Genomic DNA, 19,372 nt, shown 5'->3' with positions numbered 1-19,372 from the left:
AAGAAAAGTGATTCAATATAAGGATATGAATGCTTGCAGTATGTATATGACAAATCATTGTAGCGAATAACGTGTTTGTTATTAATAGCAAAAATTAATTTTTGTAGGAAAAATTTTTTACAAAACTTAATTTTTTTTATTATTGCCATAAAGCTGTCACTCATGTACTTACTGTAAAGAACTCAAATTTTTTTCTCAAGCCATTTTCATTTAGGGCTTGTTACAAAATTAACTAAATTTCCTACTTTAAAAATTTCTAATTCTTTGTAAAGTGACCAATGAATGAATATTTTCTACTTTTTCTGTTTTCATGGTACTTATCTTGAAAGACTACATTTTTTTAATAAAAAAAATATTCTAAACAAAAAATCAGTTACACCAACCACTTTATTACAGTGTGTAGTACTGTATAAAGATAAAAACAAAACAAAAACGGTACAGCAATATATTTATCCGTTTTCTTCCCATTTCAAAAGTTCCCATTTTCTTGCTACAAAGTCTTGCTATTTTGTAAGCTGATGTTGCCTGCACCTGTGATTCAACCTACATACAGTTCTCCATTGTTATTGAAAGGACCAGTATTTGCCATTAACTAACCTTATTCATTCATTAAAGTTGCAATTAAAATTTCATTCACACCTGTTAATAATGTCAAATGTTAATAATTAATATAATGTTCAAAAGATATTCAGAACTTAATGGAAATTCAACTGCTGAAAGGCGAACTACTGTAAACCTACTGTACTTACTGTTTTTATATTCTCTAAACATTAGTTTACTTAACAGTTTAAAATTATCATTGAAGGCTTGAGTCAAAAGAAAATGGAATAGCCTTTACCACTTCAAGCATGCTATATTTGTTCTTGTGACCTTTGCTTTCTGTCAGCTGAACAATTAATGTCCACCAATATGTCATACGTGTTTTGTGCTTAGTCATCCTGTTTATTATGTAGTCTCTTATTTATTATTTATTGTAAATTGTATTCTTTTAAAATCTTAACCCTTTGTGGACTATGAAAAAATCAGCAAAATACGCCAAGCCTTTTAGGCCTGGGACAACAATTTTGGTAGAAACACGTTTTTGTGACACATTTTGATGTAACTTAAGAGCGTGATAGTAAATTTATCAAATAATTTTTTTGACAGTTTAATGGCAAAAAATGTGCTGATATATACAACTGCAGTGTTGCTAACATACAAAACAAATTTTCCCTAACAATTCAATTCATGTTTCAAGAGTTTTTTTTTATTTTGTAAATTACCTGTGATAAATACAGTTTTATATAACAAATAAATTGGTATGGGATTGCTCTGATTTTGCGGATATATCTGTCAACCATCCTCTAGAAACACAGTTGGTAGCGAATATATCCGCACCCGTCCGTGAGGGGTTAAAAAATACAACAACATGTTCAAAGCAATCTGACAGTATAAATGGGTATGTCTTTGGTGCTCAAACCGGTTTAGGAATAGGGTGGACTATGCACTATTCGGTAGGAATTGTTTAGTACTTAAGTGGATATTAATGCAGCTGAGAAGGCATTAAGTCAATTCGTTGGTTTGCTTTGTATAAGAATATTAAGAGTAGCTCATAATAGTTCATTAATGTTAATTATTCAAAATGGCAGCTTAATAAAGTATGATATATATTATTTAAGACTGTATTAATTTGTATGGTTTCTTATTTATTTTAGGAAACATTTATGTAATTTCCCCTTATGGAATGTCTGAAAATGCTATTGCTAATGATTTTACGGTATTTTTCTTTTTTAAATTAGTATTGTATTGCTTATTTATTTGAATTGTTCATGTTAATGTGATGTATTACTATGTTGCTGTACATAAAATGTTTATACTTAATGTTGAAACATAAAAACCAGTAATATATTACATTTTTTAATCTTAATATTTAGTTCAATGTGCCTTGTATCATTCTACCAGCCACACTTATTCTTGCCATCTGTTAATATTCAGAGGGCGTTAGTGAAACAAGGTCATGCTCAATGTATCTTAGTATAGTAGGCTTATATCTTAAGCTGTGTTCAAGCATTGTGCAAGGCTTGTGCAGACGTGTTAAATTGTTAGTACATATCATTGAGACTAAAAAAAAAACACAATAAAAACATTGAGAATTATGTGATCAAAATTCCTCTATGTACAACCAGGTAACATTCTTTGTATATTATAGATTTAAACTGTGTTAAATTATAGTATGACTTATTTTTTGGCTTTATCAAAACTCTTGCCGAGGTAAATTTTAAACTGCGCAAGCCTACTATATTCAGGTGGAAGTTTATTGTTTAGTTTTAAGCCAACAACCCGTCCTTTTAAAAATGTTGCAGCTACCATTATAGAAATATTGACAGGATGGTTGTTCTTGGACAAGTTTGAAATAGACTGATGTTTCTCAGTTGCCGCTCTCTTATTTTAATTCCTTTTTTCTCCTATAAAATAATCAATTTTAGTTCAATTCATCTTACCCCGCTTAGATTGTTATTATAAAATTGAGGTTACTAGTTAAAGAACCTCTATTACAGATGGAAAATGAATCTGAAGTTTTCCCACGCACACTTTTTCTACATAGCGTTAGTAAATGGAGACTTATAACAGTAGACGAAACTTGATTTCGTTTTTTTTAATCCATTTAACCTTTGTCAAATTTTTTTATGAGAAAAGTATAATATCATTGATTCAATATTTCAAACCATTTAGAAATGTAAATAAGTTAATAAAATAAGTAAACTATTTTATTCTAAAGATACATATGTAGATATCCGAAGATTTGGGATAAAATCCCACAAAATATAGAAGCTGTTCAATCTTTTGTTCTTAATTTCAAAATATACAGTATATCAAACCTATATATAAGTATAACCTATATATATATAAGTCATCAAAAAATGCGCAATTAAATTTGACAAAGTTTCTACAAATATTGTTTACGACATGTCAGTATATTCTTTAATTAGAATAACATTATTGAACGTTGTATGATTGAACAAAATGAAGAGACATATCTCTCAATACTAATTAAATGCTTACAGTAAGTAAATAGTCATTGAGAGGAGACTCAGTAGTTAGAATAGATGGATAACACTATTAATATATTAATAGATATTAATATAGCATTCAAAAGTGACTGGAAATTTAAGCTGTTACCTACTGACAACCGTCTAAACAACTATAAAAACAAAACTGACTTGTTCAGCCATTTATGAAATAATCCTGTTTTCAATTTCTTAGTTATATCTATCATAGTTAAGTTGATTTCTGCTAGGTATTGTGGAAATCAGGCAGTGTGAGTTATCAAGCCTTTTTTTAAATTAACATCATATTGAATAGAACAGATCATTGATAAAGTAGGCCTATTGTTTAATCCACCCCAATATCTCGACATTTGCGATTAGTGATTTGTCACTCCAAGACATCGTGGGGTTGCCCAGATATAAGTGAGACATCGGTTTTTGCTATACCCAGTGTTGATTCGTTTTTATTAAAATTTCTTTTCTTTAGAAATTGATTACTTTTCTGCTGCTTCAAGTTAGAATGAAAAATTGGTGTTAACAATCAGGAAATGCTTTTTCTGAAATTTTGGTGCCCATTTGGAGTAGTGGTGAAAATATTTCAAATATGCATGCTCAAGTGAAGTTAGATTATGAGGGACTAAGCATTCTAGAATGAATCTGTGTGTGATGCGTCTGACACCCTTGACAATGAACAACTGTTAACAAAATTGAATACTATTGGTACGTGGTTCTGAGGCTAAATGATTCAGAAGTTACCTGACCAACAGAGAACAGGTGGTTGAAATCCAGCAAACCCAAAATAACAGGATTTTATAAGTTAATCTAATCCACTTCCAGTTCTGAGGGGTGTTCCACAAGGATCAGTCCTGAGTCTGGTTCTCTTTAATTTATTTACTAACGATCTACCCAAGTACCTGAACGAATTGCCATGACTCTGATGTATGCTGACAATACGGAGGATTTCCTCCTTTCTGATAAAACCTCAGAAAACCTGGAGATTGGGTCATTTACAGCAATGAATATGGCAATAACATTGCCACCAAAACGACCTGGTGGTTAAGGAAACTAAAACTCAGCAACTTGTATTCAGGACAACGTGGGAAAAATCTGTGCACTTGCCTAAAATGTCTAAGCAACAGCAGAGGCAAAGTAATTGAGACAAACTATATATGAATACCTCAAATGGACATTTCACATTGACATCCTGAGTAAGAAATTAAATACTAGCTTGTATGCCATTAAAAGAATGAAATGAGTCTAGGGTGGTTATGCCACAATTAATCTTCAGCACATACTGGTGGCCCTGAAAAAAGCAGTAAGAGCACTTGCTGGATTACTGCCGAGAGAAAGTTGTCGTACAGCTTTTATCGACCTCTCAATCTTGACGGTAGTATCCTTGTATGTGCTGAAGGCAGTATCCTTTGTTCATGAGAGTGGCTTTCCCAGAGGTTGTAACACAACCCAATATGACACCAGACGAGAAACAGATTTCCATCTTCCTGCACATTGTCTTTCTCTGTTTGAGGAGAAGCCCTCGTACATCAGCTTAAAACTGTGGAACTACCTGCCTGAAGACTTCATAGAACTCAATGCGAGGACATTGATGAGTAAAGTGAGGCTGTGGCTGCTGCATAATCCTTTTTATACTATTGAAGAGTACTTTAGAAAAGGGAAACTGACAGTTAACTGGACTCTGACCTTTTGTGAATTATAATTATAAATGATTTAATTTTTGTCTATGAAAATTTATCTTTAGTTCTTTCCAACTGATGGAGTTGCAATTCTCAAGGAATTTGCCTATTGTCTGTTTACAAACTTTTGAGAAGAACTCCCATTATCCACAGATATGGCAGATCTTGTCACAGCCAGGACAGGAATTGAGAGGGTGCTATTTATTTCCACATGAGAAATACTAATGATTAGACAAGGAACTAGTTGTATTAACCACTTCATAGGGTATTTGTCTTTTACCTGGGCTATCTGTATTCAACTGTAAAAATCTTAAGAAATAAGAAACCAAGTGCAGAAGTATTTACAAACCAAAAATGTTTTTCATCACCTTAAGAAAATATTTAATTTAATTTAAAGTGTACAACATTGAACAAATAAAACAGTCATTGAGGTATGTAACAAGAAACAAATATAATAGAAGAAGCTGTAAGAAAACATAACACTATCTTCAGTGTATATGTATATGTTTGAGTGGCTAAGGATAACATTTGACAATATGGCATTTCCAAAGGCTGGAAGAGATTACCCAAAGAAGTTAGCCAAGTTGGCAGCTTGACTATCCAACCTTAGGAATCGATATACCAAGTTGATTTGAACTCCTGCGGAAGATAGCCATTGAAGAGTTGCTATGAGAAATCATCTCAATCTACTGAGCCCTGGATGGTGATCAGGGCAATCCAGAAGACAAAATTAACGAAACAAAAGAGCACTATTATATACCAGCTTGTGTAAGTTGTAAAGTATGAATGTTAAACTGAAGCTTCACAGGAGTACCAAGAAAAGTGAAAACTAGTCTTGTTCCCAAGCAGCTCCCCACAAAACAGACATTTATGTTATTAAATTTAGTATTTCAATATGGCCTAGTTGGTGAGATGTTAAAATAATGGAACCATGTTAAAGTACAGAATGAACAAGGGACTTTTACAGGATGACAATTGACTGAGGAGATAGAAGGTCTCTTGAAGACCTCACGATAAATGTAAGTAGAGAGTTTTCTCCAGCAGAGATAGAATGTAAATGTTCTAGATTACTTAGAAATGGTGCCATAATCACTTCGTGATCATTAATAAATTGTTTCCACCATTTTCAAATTAACACCATTAATTTGATAGTTGAAAACATAACGGGAGGATCCATGTTTAACACATTGATTGCGGTAGACGCCTTATGACGCAGAAAGGTAGGTATCGATCAAAATAGAGCAACAGTGAAAGTGTTAAGTACATGTGTTAAAGCTATACAGTAATCACTTGACACTTCAATATGTTAAGCTCCTTGAAGTACACATCAGCAACTGATATTATCGAGAGTATGTTGAAGAAATAATCATGACTGAGCTGATACTACACGATGTTGCTTATGTAGAAATGGCATTACATGCAAGTCCATAGATCAATACGTTCTTGAGGTATAAATAACAAGCAGAAGATAAATGTGGTCAACTCCCTGAGTGATAGCAAAATATACACATTTTCAAGTTTATAGCTTTAAAAAAATCATTCTCGTTATAGGCTGCACTAACACTCAACCACATTCCTTGGAGGGACATGCACCATACATTATGTAGGCAACATAAGCTTGATACTTAAAATGGTACATATTATATTATAAGCAAATTTTCAAGTTCACAGGTCAATTAGATCTCAAGATATTCTGTGGAAAACAGACAGGAAAAGAATGGTGCAAGTTCTATTAGTGATGGACAATAAAATAAATACAATCCATTCTTGATAGAAAATTAGGTTTTGTTAATACTCAGCTAAAATCCATAGAGCAGAAAAATCATCATCAAACTCGATGTTGGCTGTTTAAAAATGAAGCTAAATGAAAATTTTCAAGCCTATTGATAAGATTGTTTTCATTATATCCTGTGGGCAAACAAATAAATTTTGCCAGCCCCTTGAGTGATAGACTTCACTCATACTCTATCAATAATTAGAATTAGGAAAAGTAGAGGCCCGAACCTCAAGGAACCCCAGGTGACACAGAAAATTGTAAAGATCTCTATAAACTATCAAAAATCTATCTGCAATACGGCTTAAAAGCTACTTCAGCAAGGGATTGGAAATTCCATAGGCCTTTATTTTAGAGATCAAAATTAAAATGCTAACCTTGACAAAGCCAAACATAGTCAACAGAGTATGAATAAGTAAATTATGACAAAATTAATTCCTGGAACTCTGGGAGTTTAGTAACACTTACAAAAATTCTTGAACAATATTTTGAAATGCTTTGGAGTTGCTTGTACCACTCACTATAGGTCTATGTATACAGTCTTTGATATTAAGTTTGTTTCCTACTTTGAAAAAAGGCGGTAATTCTAAGCAATATATGGGTCAACCTCGATTTTTCTCATATTACAATATAATGTTCCAATAGTCAATTAGAAAAGGAAATGACTAGAATTTCTTGCCGGAAAGCAGTTATAGGGAGCAGGCAACCGCCAGACGGTCATATATTGCTTAGAGTTACATATTAGTGATCAGGGGCACTGACGTGATCTGGGCTTCAAATTTGGAACTACTCGAGTTAATTTTATTTCTAAAAGATCAAGCAGCGCGAAGCGCTGCGCAGCGGGCAGGCATCGTGCGTGATCCTTTTTTTTATTACAAATTTCTGATAAATTGTTATTACATATTACAATATAATGTAGGTAATGTATGTAAAAACAATTTTAAACACATAATTACATGCTGGAAAGCAAAGTAAACCAATATAATCCGCCCAATACAAAATCTCCGTAAAAATCTGGTAAAGGAATCTGTGTCATTCCTTTGGCCTGAATCAATTCAGTATATACGAAGATCACGCTTCGCGCTGCTTGCTCTTTTAGGAAAAAAAAAATTAACTCGAGTAGTTCCAAATTTGAAGCCCAGATCACGTCAGTGCCCCTGATCACTAATAGATAATTCTTGCGGTTGCCTGCTCCCTATAACTGCTTTCCAGCAAGAAATTCTAGTCATTTCCTTTTCTAATTGACTATTGGAACATTATATTGTAATATGAGAAAAATCGAGGTTGACCCATATATTGCTTAGAATTACCAAAAAGGCAATGAAACTACACTTTGAAGATGGAAAATTCCTACAGATATTAAAGGTACAGAAACATCAACAATTTTAAAAAGAAAAGGAAAATATTGAGCAAAATAATCATTCTTACCTGGGGCATCAGTTAAGGTCTATTTTCTGAGGAATATTTGAAGTGCATACAGTTAACACGAGGCCGAAAAGATTTCATCTTGTTTGAAATGTTGTCTTCAATGGTGTTAGTGAAGTTTACATTGACTTTTTGTTTTGTGAAAGTGCTGATGCTCAGTATAAAATGAGGTAGCTTTAAACTTTGTGTGTAGAATCAAAATCAAAAGACTAAAACTATCAAAAAAACTAAAGATCTCCATTTTTTAATTATTATATTGTGTATTTTTTGACATGTTTTTTGTTTGGATTCCAGTACTATTAGCGAGTCAATTATGAACAGTGCAATGCTTTCCATATTATTGCAATACATGTGCAAGTAAAGAATGCTTTGAGAAGTAATTACGGAGTTAAATAAATATTAATAAATTGAGTCAAGTCCCATTTTAATTAAGCGACATAATTAATTATCTTAATGCTTCATGTATTAAAAGGAATCATAATAATTATTACTTATTGTCTAGTTTGTAGCAATAGTTATTTCATCAACCAACACATTATTTAGCTTTAGGTGAATGAAAACCTAAGTTAACATTTAAGAAATAAAATAACGTATTTCTCTAAATATAAATATAAATAAACTAGCTGTTTCCCGCGGCTTCGCACGCGTCTCTTAAGCTTTGCCCGTATATTTCTTTGCCTTCAAATAGTGTTTGGATATTTTAATATACGTAACTACTGTGTTGTAATTGCAGTTTATAATGTGCAGGCGCTTTGATAACTTTTATATCTTGCAGTACAGCCTGGTGGTTAGTTACATCAATGGGCATTGCGTATAAACCTTCTACATAGAAAAATACAAATTTTCATAGTGATCGGTCCAATAGTTTCTGAGTCTATAAAGGACAAACACACAAACATTCATTTTTATATATTATGATTGCAGAAACAGTTTAAACAAAATTTGTCGTTTCTCTTAAGCTTACTCTATGCTTTAAAACTATAAGTGTAAAGAAATTTATATATAAATATATTTTTTGTCGCATTATATATGTTTACAAAGAACAGCTGATTAAAAATTTGAAAAGACTCTTTCACTTAATAACATATGTTTGCTGCAATGCATTTCTTACGGGTATTTCTGTAACCAGTGGGGCGGAATCCTGAATCGGGAAAGGGATAAAAAGTATCCTATAACCTTCTACAGATCAAGACGAACAAATTAAAAAAAAAATTAGGCGAATCCGTCCAGCCGTTTGTGAGTGATGCTGTTACACACGAACAGTTTCATTTTTATATAATAGATTAACACAGTCTATATCAAATGTCTATAAACTATGGATAGGTGGGGCATATGTTACACATTTAGCCTAGATTGTACAAAGTTGTTAAATCTGTCTCAGAAAAAAGGCATCAGTAAAGACGTACATAAACTTCAAAATATTTTATATTATACTTTCCAAGCGATTTAGAATTTTAATACAAGAATAATGCTTTAGTTTGTTCGAGCATTATACAGTCCATGCCCTAAAATTGTACTACGAATTTGAAATAAGCGCCATAATGTTGGAAGATCTAACTTCCCGTTGATAGTTGAGATTGTAAAACTAACCGATAGGTCGCACCACAGTCTATCAGGCGCGCCTCTTTTTCTGTGTGTTTACTTGTGACTTTTCTCTGGAGAATGGTTTCATTTGCTTGTTTCCACTAACCAGTGACTGGTCACTAGTCAGTTATATAAATTATTTGAAATGATGGCTTTCAGTAGGCAGGTAAGAAAATATCAAGTAAAGGTTTCATTATCGTCATGTACATTTTACGTAACTTTATACTAGTAACATCATACATATGTACTCATTTTTTGTGTTGTTTACAAGAGTCTTTTTAAGTTTGTGTAGTGGCTAACCTGCCAAACTTCATTGCCAGTGCTGCGCTCTGTAACTACCATTAAGTTGTCGTTTGTTGTTTTCTCACGGTCAGTCGATTGGTTAGACGCAAGCTAGTGATCAATCGTGTTATGTTTAGACAATTTAATTCGCTTTTTCATTCCAATACAAACCAGAAGTTGTTCATTAGATATCATAGTCTGAGCTGGACGTTAAAATCCGAAGAATATGTGTTTTAATAGTTTATTTACAAGTCTTGGGCATATTGACATTTCATTGTAAGCCGCCTTCTGATAGTGTTATAGATCAGAGAGGAATCCGTGTGGAGTGTTTATAAATTGCAGTCTATATTTATTACATTTGTGTATTGGTTCGGAATTAAATTAATTGGAATATTTCATTATTAATTTAGTATTTTGAACTCTTTGTATCGTCCAGTTTGTTCAAAAGAACTTGTAATTATCACTGACGTTTTTTATGAATTGGATCACAGTTCCTAATATTAGATGATCGATGTGTAACTTTTCTATTTATTTGTAAACATTTTTATTATAGTTTGAAATGCCTGGAAGTCGTGCAAGTAATGAACAAGAACTGAAGTCACCACGTGAAAGTGGAGAAGATTCAGAAGATGAGAGTGAAATCCTGGAGGAGAGCCCCTGTGGAAGATGGTTAAAAAGGAGAGAGGAGGTAAGGTTTATTGTTTTCATTCTTAGGGTAGTAGGCCTTTACTATATACTTAAATTCATTGCTTAACATGTAACTTAATAGGATGAAATTAAATGAGGGAAAATTCAGTTATTAGAGAAGGCCTAGGCCTAACTCAATATGAATTATTTTGTTTCCACTAATAACAGTTAGTCTGTTGAAAGTTTGTAGATCATTATTTGTAAATAATGGTGTCTCAGTACATTTTATGATGATGTCCAGGCCTACAAAAATTACTCTGGTTTCCTTGGCTTACGATGTTTATTCTCTCCTTTCTGGGCGAGGTGCAATCAATAGCAGAGAGTTATATTAACTTATCCTAATTGCAAAATAGAGACGGGTATTAGAAGGTTAGTCATAGCCCTAAAAGCGATTGTTGGATTTGTTTTATTAGATAACGCAGTCCAAGTAGGCTACTAGGTTGTAACTTAGATTTAAAATTGCAGTTCAATATTGGGTCACCAGAAAATTCAATTATAATATAGAATCGATGAAAATATTTCAATATGTAGGTAGGTACTATCGAAATGAAAATAAACATAACATGGATTTTATCATAGCCTAATAGGCTTATATCAAATGGGATTTTTAATATATTTTCTATCATTCTATTTATAACTTGAATTGAACTGTTGAAAACAATAAGATATATTTCACATGTTGTTTAAAACATATATTACTCCAACATGAGCAATATTTTGATTCAAAAGCAAGAAAAGGAATGTATGTAAGGAGAATCTTAGGATGAGAGCCAAAGATGAAAACAAACTGCTATTAGACGTAAAAAATTCAGAAGCAAGAAACCAGTTGTTTGTTTTCTTAAAACTGAGATATTATCTAATTAGTCAAGACTAGGCTACCTAGTCTAATTACCTCTTTATAGAAAGGAAGTAATGTAATCTGGTAAGGATCCATGTTTTGCATTTTCTTAAAGACCATGTGTCCTAAAAAATAATGGAAGATGAAAACGGTTTGATTCATGTGACTTTTTAGATTATTAGGTTTGTTTAATGTAAAAGTATTTTATCATAATAATCCATTGTTAATTCAAATTTTACTGTAAATTTGGTATAGCCTATTAGATATAAACTACTTTTAGACTCTTGATTGTATCAATTTTGCAATAAGCCTGCAGAGTATCATGTAGATTTCAATTAATTCTATTCTTAGCTCTTAAATAAAACTGAAAGTGTAAACTTACGCTGGAATTGTAAGGACTAGTCTATAGACATCATTATGTAGCAAATAGGTATATTTTAGTGTTACAGACATAATTGCCTCATTGTTGGGTACAGACTATGGAAAGTCAGTGGAAGTTAGAATACAGGTACAGGTTTAGAGATATTTTAATTAGGCCCTTTGTGTATTTTGAACTCATAACTTACATTACATCTAGGTCTTGAGGTAGAGCCATGTCCAGTATTGATGTCATTTTCTACTTAGACAAGTGGCTTACCTAAGTAGGCTTACCTAAGTAAAAAAGGAGAAAGTTTTGGAGTGATTCATACAACAAATTTTGTTACGTGTAATGACAAATGCTTGTAAAACATGGCAAATTAGGCAATAACATTTAAATTATAAATTTAGTTAATTTGCAAGTAACAAATAAACAGCGTACAATAATGTACGGAGTGTATGATAAAATCTAGATCTATACTGGTCTGTTTTACCAAATCATTTATAACAGGTGAAAATTGTGTGAAAATACATCTGTGCAACATATAGAAATATACTTATCACTTAGCTGTTTATAAAGTAAAGAACACTATACAATATATATCCACAGCGAGGAGTAATGTTTGCTCTTAGTAGGCTAAATAATCCATACAAAATTATGAAAACTGTTAATAAGCCCTCATAGCAAACAATCTTGAAATTATTTGCTCAGTATAGACTTCTTCAGAGATAGTTCATTTTTAAAATCTTAAATTAGGTCTAGACCTATTTAGTCAACATGAGAACATAGAATTGAAAGCAGTAATGAATGAAGATTCAGTCTTGAACAGTATTAATGGACCACTTGGATAATTTTAAGAATCAATTTAAGTTCAGGTAGCGTATAACATGGGTGTTGTCCACCTCCGTAGCCTAATGGATATAGTCATGAGTCACAATTCTCCAAGAGATTAAATAGATAGGTTCAAACGCTGGTCCTTGAGGAGATCCAATAAGATATGACGTGAATATCAGTCATGTGATCCCAAACTAGCCAGCATAGCCAATATAAGCCAATATAGGCTTAAGAGAAAAAAAAAAAACAAAGCATAGGCGTTGCACACTGTTCTCAAGGTTTAAGTTTGTTGGTAATGTTGTGCTGGATTTTAATCCAAGCTGTCCAACTGAGTGTTCATTTTTGTAAATTTCTAACTATATCTGCAAAAATCAAGAACTCTAGACAACGTTGTTGTAGTCTTACTGTGAGCAAATTTGAGTAGACTGCTTGTACATTAGGATTTTCTTCAGACTTTTCCTGAACCTTTGTCCCACTTCTTAAATAGGTATTCTGGTGGTCTTTACGAAATGAATTATGTATTAGTGTAATGTTACTAAACTAGCTTACATTCAGTAGGCTACTTCAGTTCTAAATATACAGTAGGGTACTTAGTACATTGTAAATAGGTAGTATCTAGTATTTCATTACCTGTCAATACATTTACTGCAGCTAGATGCATCTGCTGGTTATCTCGAGAAAAAGTAAATCCAAAGATGCGGTAGAATGCACCTAGGTATTGTAATAAGGTCCTCAACAGTGCCAAACTTGGCGAGTTTACTATGGTTGCAGTTGTCCCCCCCCCCCCACACTGGATTTTTTCATCATGTAAGCTAATGTAACTTACATCATGGTATTCCTTCTCTGGTTTTCAATACACCTAGTTTGATGCGTGACAAGCTACAAACCTTGCGTAAGCCATCATTCCCAATCGTTACAGCAGTTTATCGTTCTGAATGGGTTGAGAAAAGAATCACTTTGGTTCCAAATGCTCTTACATGGTACAGTGGAAAACAACCGTTTTTATCACTCTGGACAAAAAGCTGAGGGAACCTCTCATTGCACTTAGTCCGAAAAGGACCACCTTTGTGCTTGATTCCTGGGTGATAGAATATTCGGGATAGGTCGTTGGTGGTATGGGTTGCCTCCTGGCAAGATCCCATGAGGAAGATAGCGAACTGTATATCTAAGTCATGTCACTTTTTAAGAAGGGTAGACTAGCTTTTTCCAGCCTCTTCTGTCAAAACAGGTAGGGGACAGTACTCCCTCGTATTCAGGCTAGCAACAGCCTTTAACTCTATGGTAGTTACATGTTCCACCAACTCCAACAGAGACATCCTCCACCGTGAACTAGACCTATCAAGCAACCCTTTTACCCCAATAGCTCGTAATTTACAGTAATTGATGAGCTGCTGCTCCTGGACATCCATGGGATTGTCCAGATGTGACACATTGAATTCTGCCACACCCAGTGTAGGTTCAAATGGAAGGTATAAACCACCAAGACTTGAACCCTATTGTGGTAGAACAGTTATTTAGTAATATCTGTAGGAGGAATAGTGGAAGTTACTCCATCGAATGGACTCTATTCTGTGTAGAATCTCTAGTTTGAGAATATGTTCAGTTTATTCATTCTTAAATCATCTGCCTCATAATAAGCATGACGAAAAAGTAGTGTTATTTAGATTACTGGTGCCACTGCAGTCATGTGTCGGGTAATACTGTTCATTGATACAGAGTCATCGGACTCATGCTGTATGTGACATGTTGACTGTAGATTTTGCAGATGCTCTGTGGCACAGAAGAAGTAGTTTGAAACTGTAAAAGATGTTGTAAACCCGATATGATCTGTAAAAGAGGCAAGTGGAATTCTTGTGTTTCACAAGCATTAACAACTTGCCTACCAATGTCTTTTCTTTCGTATTATTGTTTTCTTTCTCATTTGTTCTTGTATATTGTGCCATGTAAAATCTTGCAGTGACATTCATATAATACATAACATTGTTTCCTCTAGAACCTGTACATGTTTTGTGCATGTGTCATTATTTAGTTGGATAAAATAATTTTCAAAGTGATGAAGAAAGGCTTAATTGTATCTATTGATACAAAAACGTGCAACTTTTTTGGGATAGTAAAAAAGTGTATAGAATTTCATATGCCCTTGAGTTGAAGTTCTTTAATTTGATTGCAAATAAAGTTTATTATTTAAACCATAACAGTAGGAACAATGGTAGAGGTCTTTCCTTTTTTAGTGTTCTGGTCTTTCCCTGAGGGTGATTTAGACTGAGAAGTAATAAATCTTTAGAGATAGTGGAACCATTTACAATGCTCCGTGCTTAACCTATTTAAGTAACATCTACCCAATGTTTCCTATACTTTCCGCTTTGATCGTGCTGATATTGTTTGCAGCATCAACTGTCTGTTAGGAAAGAAATGTCAGGCTGAGAAAAACATTGGATTAATATTTGTTTGCACTTTGTATAACTGTGGATTTATATATAGCCTAGATATTTGAATTTTAAAACTAAGACTCAGTAGTTGAATGTGAAAAATGCTTCAATATTTGTAGTTTTTCATTGTAACAAAGAGTTATTCGTTAGTTTTTACTATTAAATATCGGGATATGTTTTTAAAAAATTGAAAAACACTTTTGTATTTTGGATGTTATCTTCACAAACAATAAAACTGATTTGATATAACAACAAGATTAGTAGAGATTTAATATCATAAAAAGCTGGAACAAGTTTTAACTCTCGAAATTGGATCTCTTCCTCTAATGAAGAGTAACATAATAAATCACAGTGACACTGGAAAAGGAAATATATCGTATTGTGTTAATGTCCACAAACATGTATCCACATCACTTGCAATATGCATAACTAATTTGACAGTTACAAAAGATTACTAAACGTACATGATGGTATGGGCGATCGGGCAGAGACCAATGGTGAATAGTGGCCAGAGCGAAATAAAACAAGATTACAAGGGTGGGCTAATGAATGGTCACTTAGTCTAATTTGCTTCAGTTTTCTGTTCTATTTTACCATCAATAACTTGTCCTTGCCACCTAATTACCACCAATGCTATTTGGTGTTAGTACAAATCAGAGGGTTTATGTCAGGGGTTTTATTGTTAATTTTTGTATAAATAATACATACATACATATATGGACAAAGCATTGAGACTGCTTTCAACTAATACTTGGTCAAGAGAGATTGGCCAGCTAAATTAATGGCTGAAGGTTTAGTAAGTTTCATTTTGAAGCAATGAGGTTCCTAATAAATTTAGTTGTGTTGGCTTTGTGTATACTTTATTACTTTTAGTCAAGTAGTTTTAAAGCAGTTTAAACAATCTGTTCTACTAAATCATTTCGTTCATGGTTTCCTTTACCTAAGGACAATTGAATTGTCATTCTGGCATATTTATGCATTACACACATTGGTTTTTAAGCTTACTGTATATAAACAGTTTTTTGTATTATATTGTTGGTTGCATGAGTCATACTCATTAGTAGGTCTGGTGACTATGCAAAGTAGCAAGAATGTGACGAGCAACAGCATATAGCTTATGTAATAAGGATATTGTGAGGGTTTCTACTTGTATTACTCACAAACAAGAAGCAAGGAATACATTTATATGAAAATCAAGTATGATAAATCATGAATCCTTTAGCTATGTGTACTGTTAGATCTTTAAAGTTTAATGTGTGAACCTATACACTTTCCTGTTGTATTTCTGACCACAAGCAACAGCTGACTGGAGGAGAGTGAACAGGTTGCTGTCTGCTCCATGCCACACAGGACCGGTTTAGCTATTATTAACCAGCCGGGCTTTGATATTCCAAGGTCATTGCCAGCCTGGGTTTGGAGCCCTCAGGGTTCACTTCCATTTATCTGCTTACCATGTGTCGCTACATGCTTGTTAAGTGCAAAGCATTATTCTCTTGTTACGTATGTATGTATAGGAAGCAAATTCCTATGTATCTCTATTGAAAGCATCTAGGTAATGAGTAGTAATTAAGACATGCCAGAACGCAGAACTATTTCGTCCAATGATGCAGGGTTTTCTTTTTTTTTTAACCAAATATTTGGTAATGTTCAAAATATTTGACAAAAAGTTAGTGGTCATAATAGATTTTGTGATTTTAAGTGATTGGATTTCTTCTATAAAACAAAATATATAGAAATTTTTTGAAAAGGCGAGGAATTTTCACGATTAAAATCTAAGGAAAGTAAACATTGAAAACTCCCAAGATTCTTCATAGTGTGCACACAAAATCTGTACTTTTCTTGTTCACGGAAATGTTTGGCAATTGGCAGTGTTAAAGGACTAGTTGTTCCAAAAAGTTCCAGACTGGCTTAATATCTTTGGAACAACTACAGGTAAATCAATAAAACTTGGTAGGGCCTACATCATTGCTACAGCTAGAAATGTACTTTTTCAAGTAACTATCAGTTTTATGTCATGTCAGGGGAGTGCCCTGCAAGGAGTCGCAAGTATATCTTAAATGAAAGCATAGGTCGAGTAGTACATCAGATTATAGGGTGCTTGCTATTAGGAGAGCACAATACCGCAAATCTGACCTCAAAATGTTTCCCTTTTAAAAGATGGCACTGATTTAAAGTTTAAAATAGGTACAATATAGGCCCTGTTGTGGCTCAAGTTTGGAAAGTTTAACTTTGTTAATGCCTCACATCCTCTTCACAAGCAGTGGATGGTTCACAACGTAAACATAAGTCAAGGTGTATATCATTTTATAGGGTTTTTCTAACAGGAATGAATACCGCAAACAGCACTTAAAAAAGGTTGATCCAGTATGTTTTAGTTAAATTTTTTGTTTAACTCTTTTTGGGCCACCCTCCTGGATTTGAAGAGTCAGTAACTACCCTAAAACTTTCATAGGTTCAGTATGCATCTACAGAGTTTTAAATTTCACAGTTTAAGCCAAGAATTAAAAAGTAGACTTTTAGTTGTAGTAATGATGTACTAAGTGTTATTTTTTGGTCAGTAATTGTTGAAAAAATATTAAGATGGTGCAGGACTTTATATACACTCTATATATTTATATAATAATATAAAGGCCAGAGAGCATAATTAGGTTATTAAGAAAAATCTAGAGAAAATTCTAATAAGTTGAAATAATTAGTTTTAAAGCTTGAGAATTGAAACGCAACAGCTGAAAATTAATTGCAAAAGTAATTGTGCATGTTTAAATACCAAGCAATATAGTCTTACTTCTAATAGCAACTCAATTATGAATCATAACAATTCAATGAACTTTATCAGTTATGTTTATAAGTATTATTACAAAAATAATAGTACTTACTGACATATAACTACAGTATACCATTCTTAGCTTCAAACCATGTATTTTACTATGTTTCATGGACTATCAAATAATATTGCCACAGTCTACAGAGATAATACTATGGAAAATATAATATTCCGGTTTATATACTTTTAGTAAGCAGAAAGCCTTGATTTCTAGATAGTTATTATCTTCAGTTTAAACTATCATGTTATCAAATATCTGATTTAAAACTCGTGAATTTGAGTGTGAAATTTACTTCAACTGTAAAGTAAATATAAGACTATAACCACAAATTACAGTTTGTTTCCATGGCAAATGTACTGAATAATTGTCTCCAGCAATATTGTCAGAGGTAGGAACATGCTCCCTCTCCCAAACTGTCAGAGAAAAATAAAGAAATTCTCTGTTAAAATACTACAGTGACTTAGTATTAGCTTTAAAGTATGGTAGAAATCATTACAAAATATATTAGGGATTATTTAGTTATGTTTAAATGTTTAAGCATTATTTGATTTTTATACTGAATATTAGATGTGACGATTTTACAAAATTTCATTAGACCCACATTGGACCAAATTAAGAGGGCTTTCCTGAAGAGGGTAAAAAGTAATCACTTTTTATTTCTCAAATGTTGGTTGTCATTTTCAGTATGGTGCATAATATTCAGAATCAACAAAACTATCTAACCACCTCCTCAGTGTAACCCAAAGTGATTAGTTTGTGGCAATCCTACTTATGCCATTGGTTGAATCGAATCGCCTTTTTTTTTTTTTTTTTTTTTTTTCGTTTTATTGAAGCGTAGAAATTGCACCTAGTCCTAAAAGGACCTTTGCACTGCTTCCAGAGTGACAGGATATTCTGGATGGCTAAGGTTGGGGATAGGGGCGACCACCTGTTAAAGATCCGCGAGGAAGAACTTTTGGAATTAATCTCAGTCATCTCCTTGGGAGAAGGGAAGCTAGCTCTGGACCAGCCTCTCCAGTCAAAGCAGGCAGGGATGTCACCCCCTTGTCTCTGCTAGCAAGAACTTTTGATAGTTAGGGAGCCCCACTGACTCTAACAGTCATCTCCCGCAGCAGACTAGACCTATCTATCTACACTTGCACCCCAGAATTTTGACATTGATGTGCCGTTCCTGGACATCCATAAGACTATCCAGATTTAAGTGACACATCGGTTTTTGCTGTACCCAGTGTAGGTTCAACTGGAAGGTATACATTAGCCAGAAGTGAATCCTTCTTGGGAATCAAATCACTTTGGTTTTAGAGTTTTTAACGCATATCGGAGGTTTTTCCTGATTATTTACCTGTCAGTTTTACACTTCTGTGTTGTAGAAAAGTGTAAAAGCATTATTTATTCAAATAAATTCTAATTAGTTAATTTTTAAGTGAAGCAATTAGACTTACAGGCACTACACAGCCAGTTGCTGTTGTAAGGGTTATATGACCTAAATACAGTATTACTGACTACCAAAAGAGATAGTGGAAAGCTGTCTGGCCAGCGGTAATCCAGCAGTTAGCTGGTGACTCATGCCAGGAATATGTCCTGGTGAATCACCCAGTGCCATAGCATTGCTTAACTCA

General features: G+C 33.4%; 1 protein-coding gene across 2 annotated transcripts in view; it reads left to right on the top strand.

The window, feature by feature from the left end:
• The first annotated feature begins 9,633 nt into the window (after positions 1–9,633).
• Positions 9,634–19,372, top strand: part of LOC124367659 (nuclear receptor-binding protein homolog) — a 160,928-nt gene continuing 151,189 nt past the window's right edge. Inside the window, exons 1-2 of one of the 2 annotated variants that reach the window (XM_046824658.1) lie at positions 9,634–9,666; positions 10,336–10,470. In XM_046824658.1, the coding sequence (XP_046680614.1) occupies positions 9,646–9,666; positions 10,336–10,470 (156 nt within the window). In that variant the 5' untranslated portion in view covers positions 9,634–9,645. Of the gene's footprint in view, positions 9,667–9,848; positions 10,059–10,335; positions 10,471–19,372 lie in introns of those variants that run through there. The other variant, XM_046824659.1, reaches the window with a different exon arrangement.

Source organism: Homalodisca vitripennis, chromosome 8 (genome assembly GCF_021130785.1).
Source record: "Homalodisca vitripennis isolate AUS2020 chromosome 8, UT_GWSS_2.1, whole genome shotgun sequence".
Taxonomy (NCBI): Eukaryota; Metazoa; Arthropoda; class Insecta; order Hemiptera; family Cicadellidae; genus Homalodisca; species Homalodisca vitripennis.
This window is presented reverse-complemented; position numbering and strand designations above follow the sequence as displayed.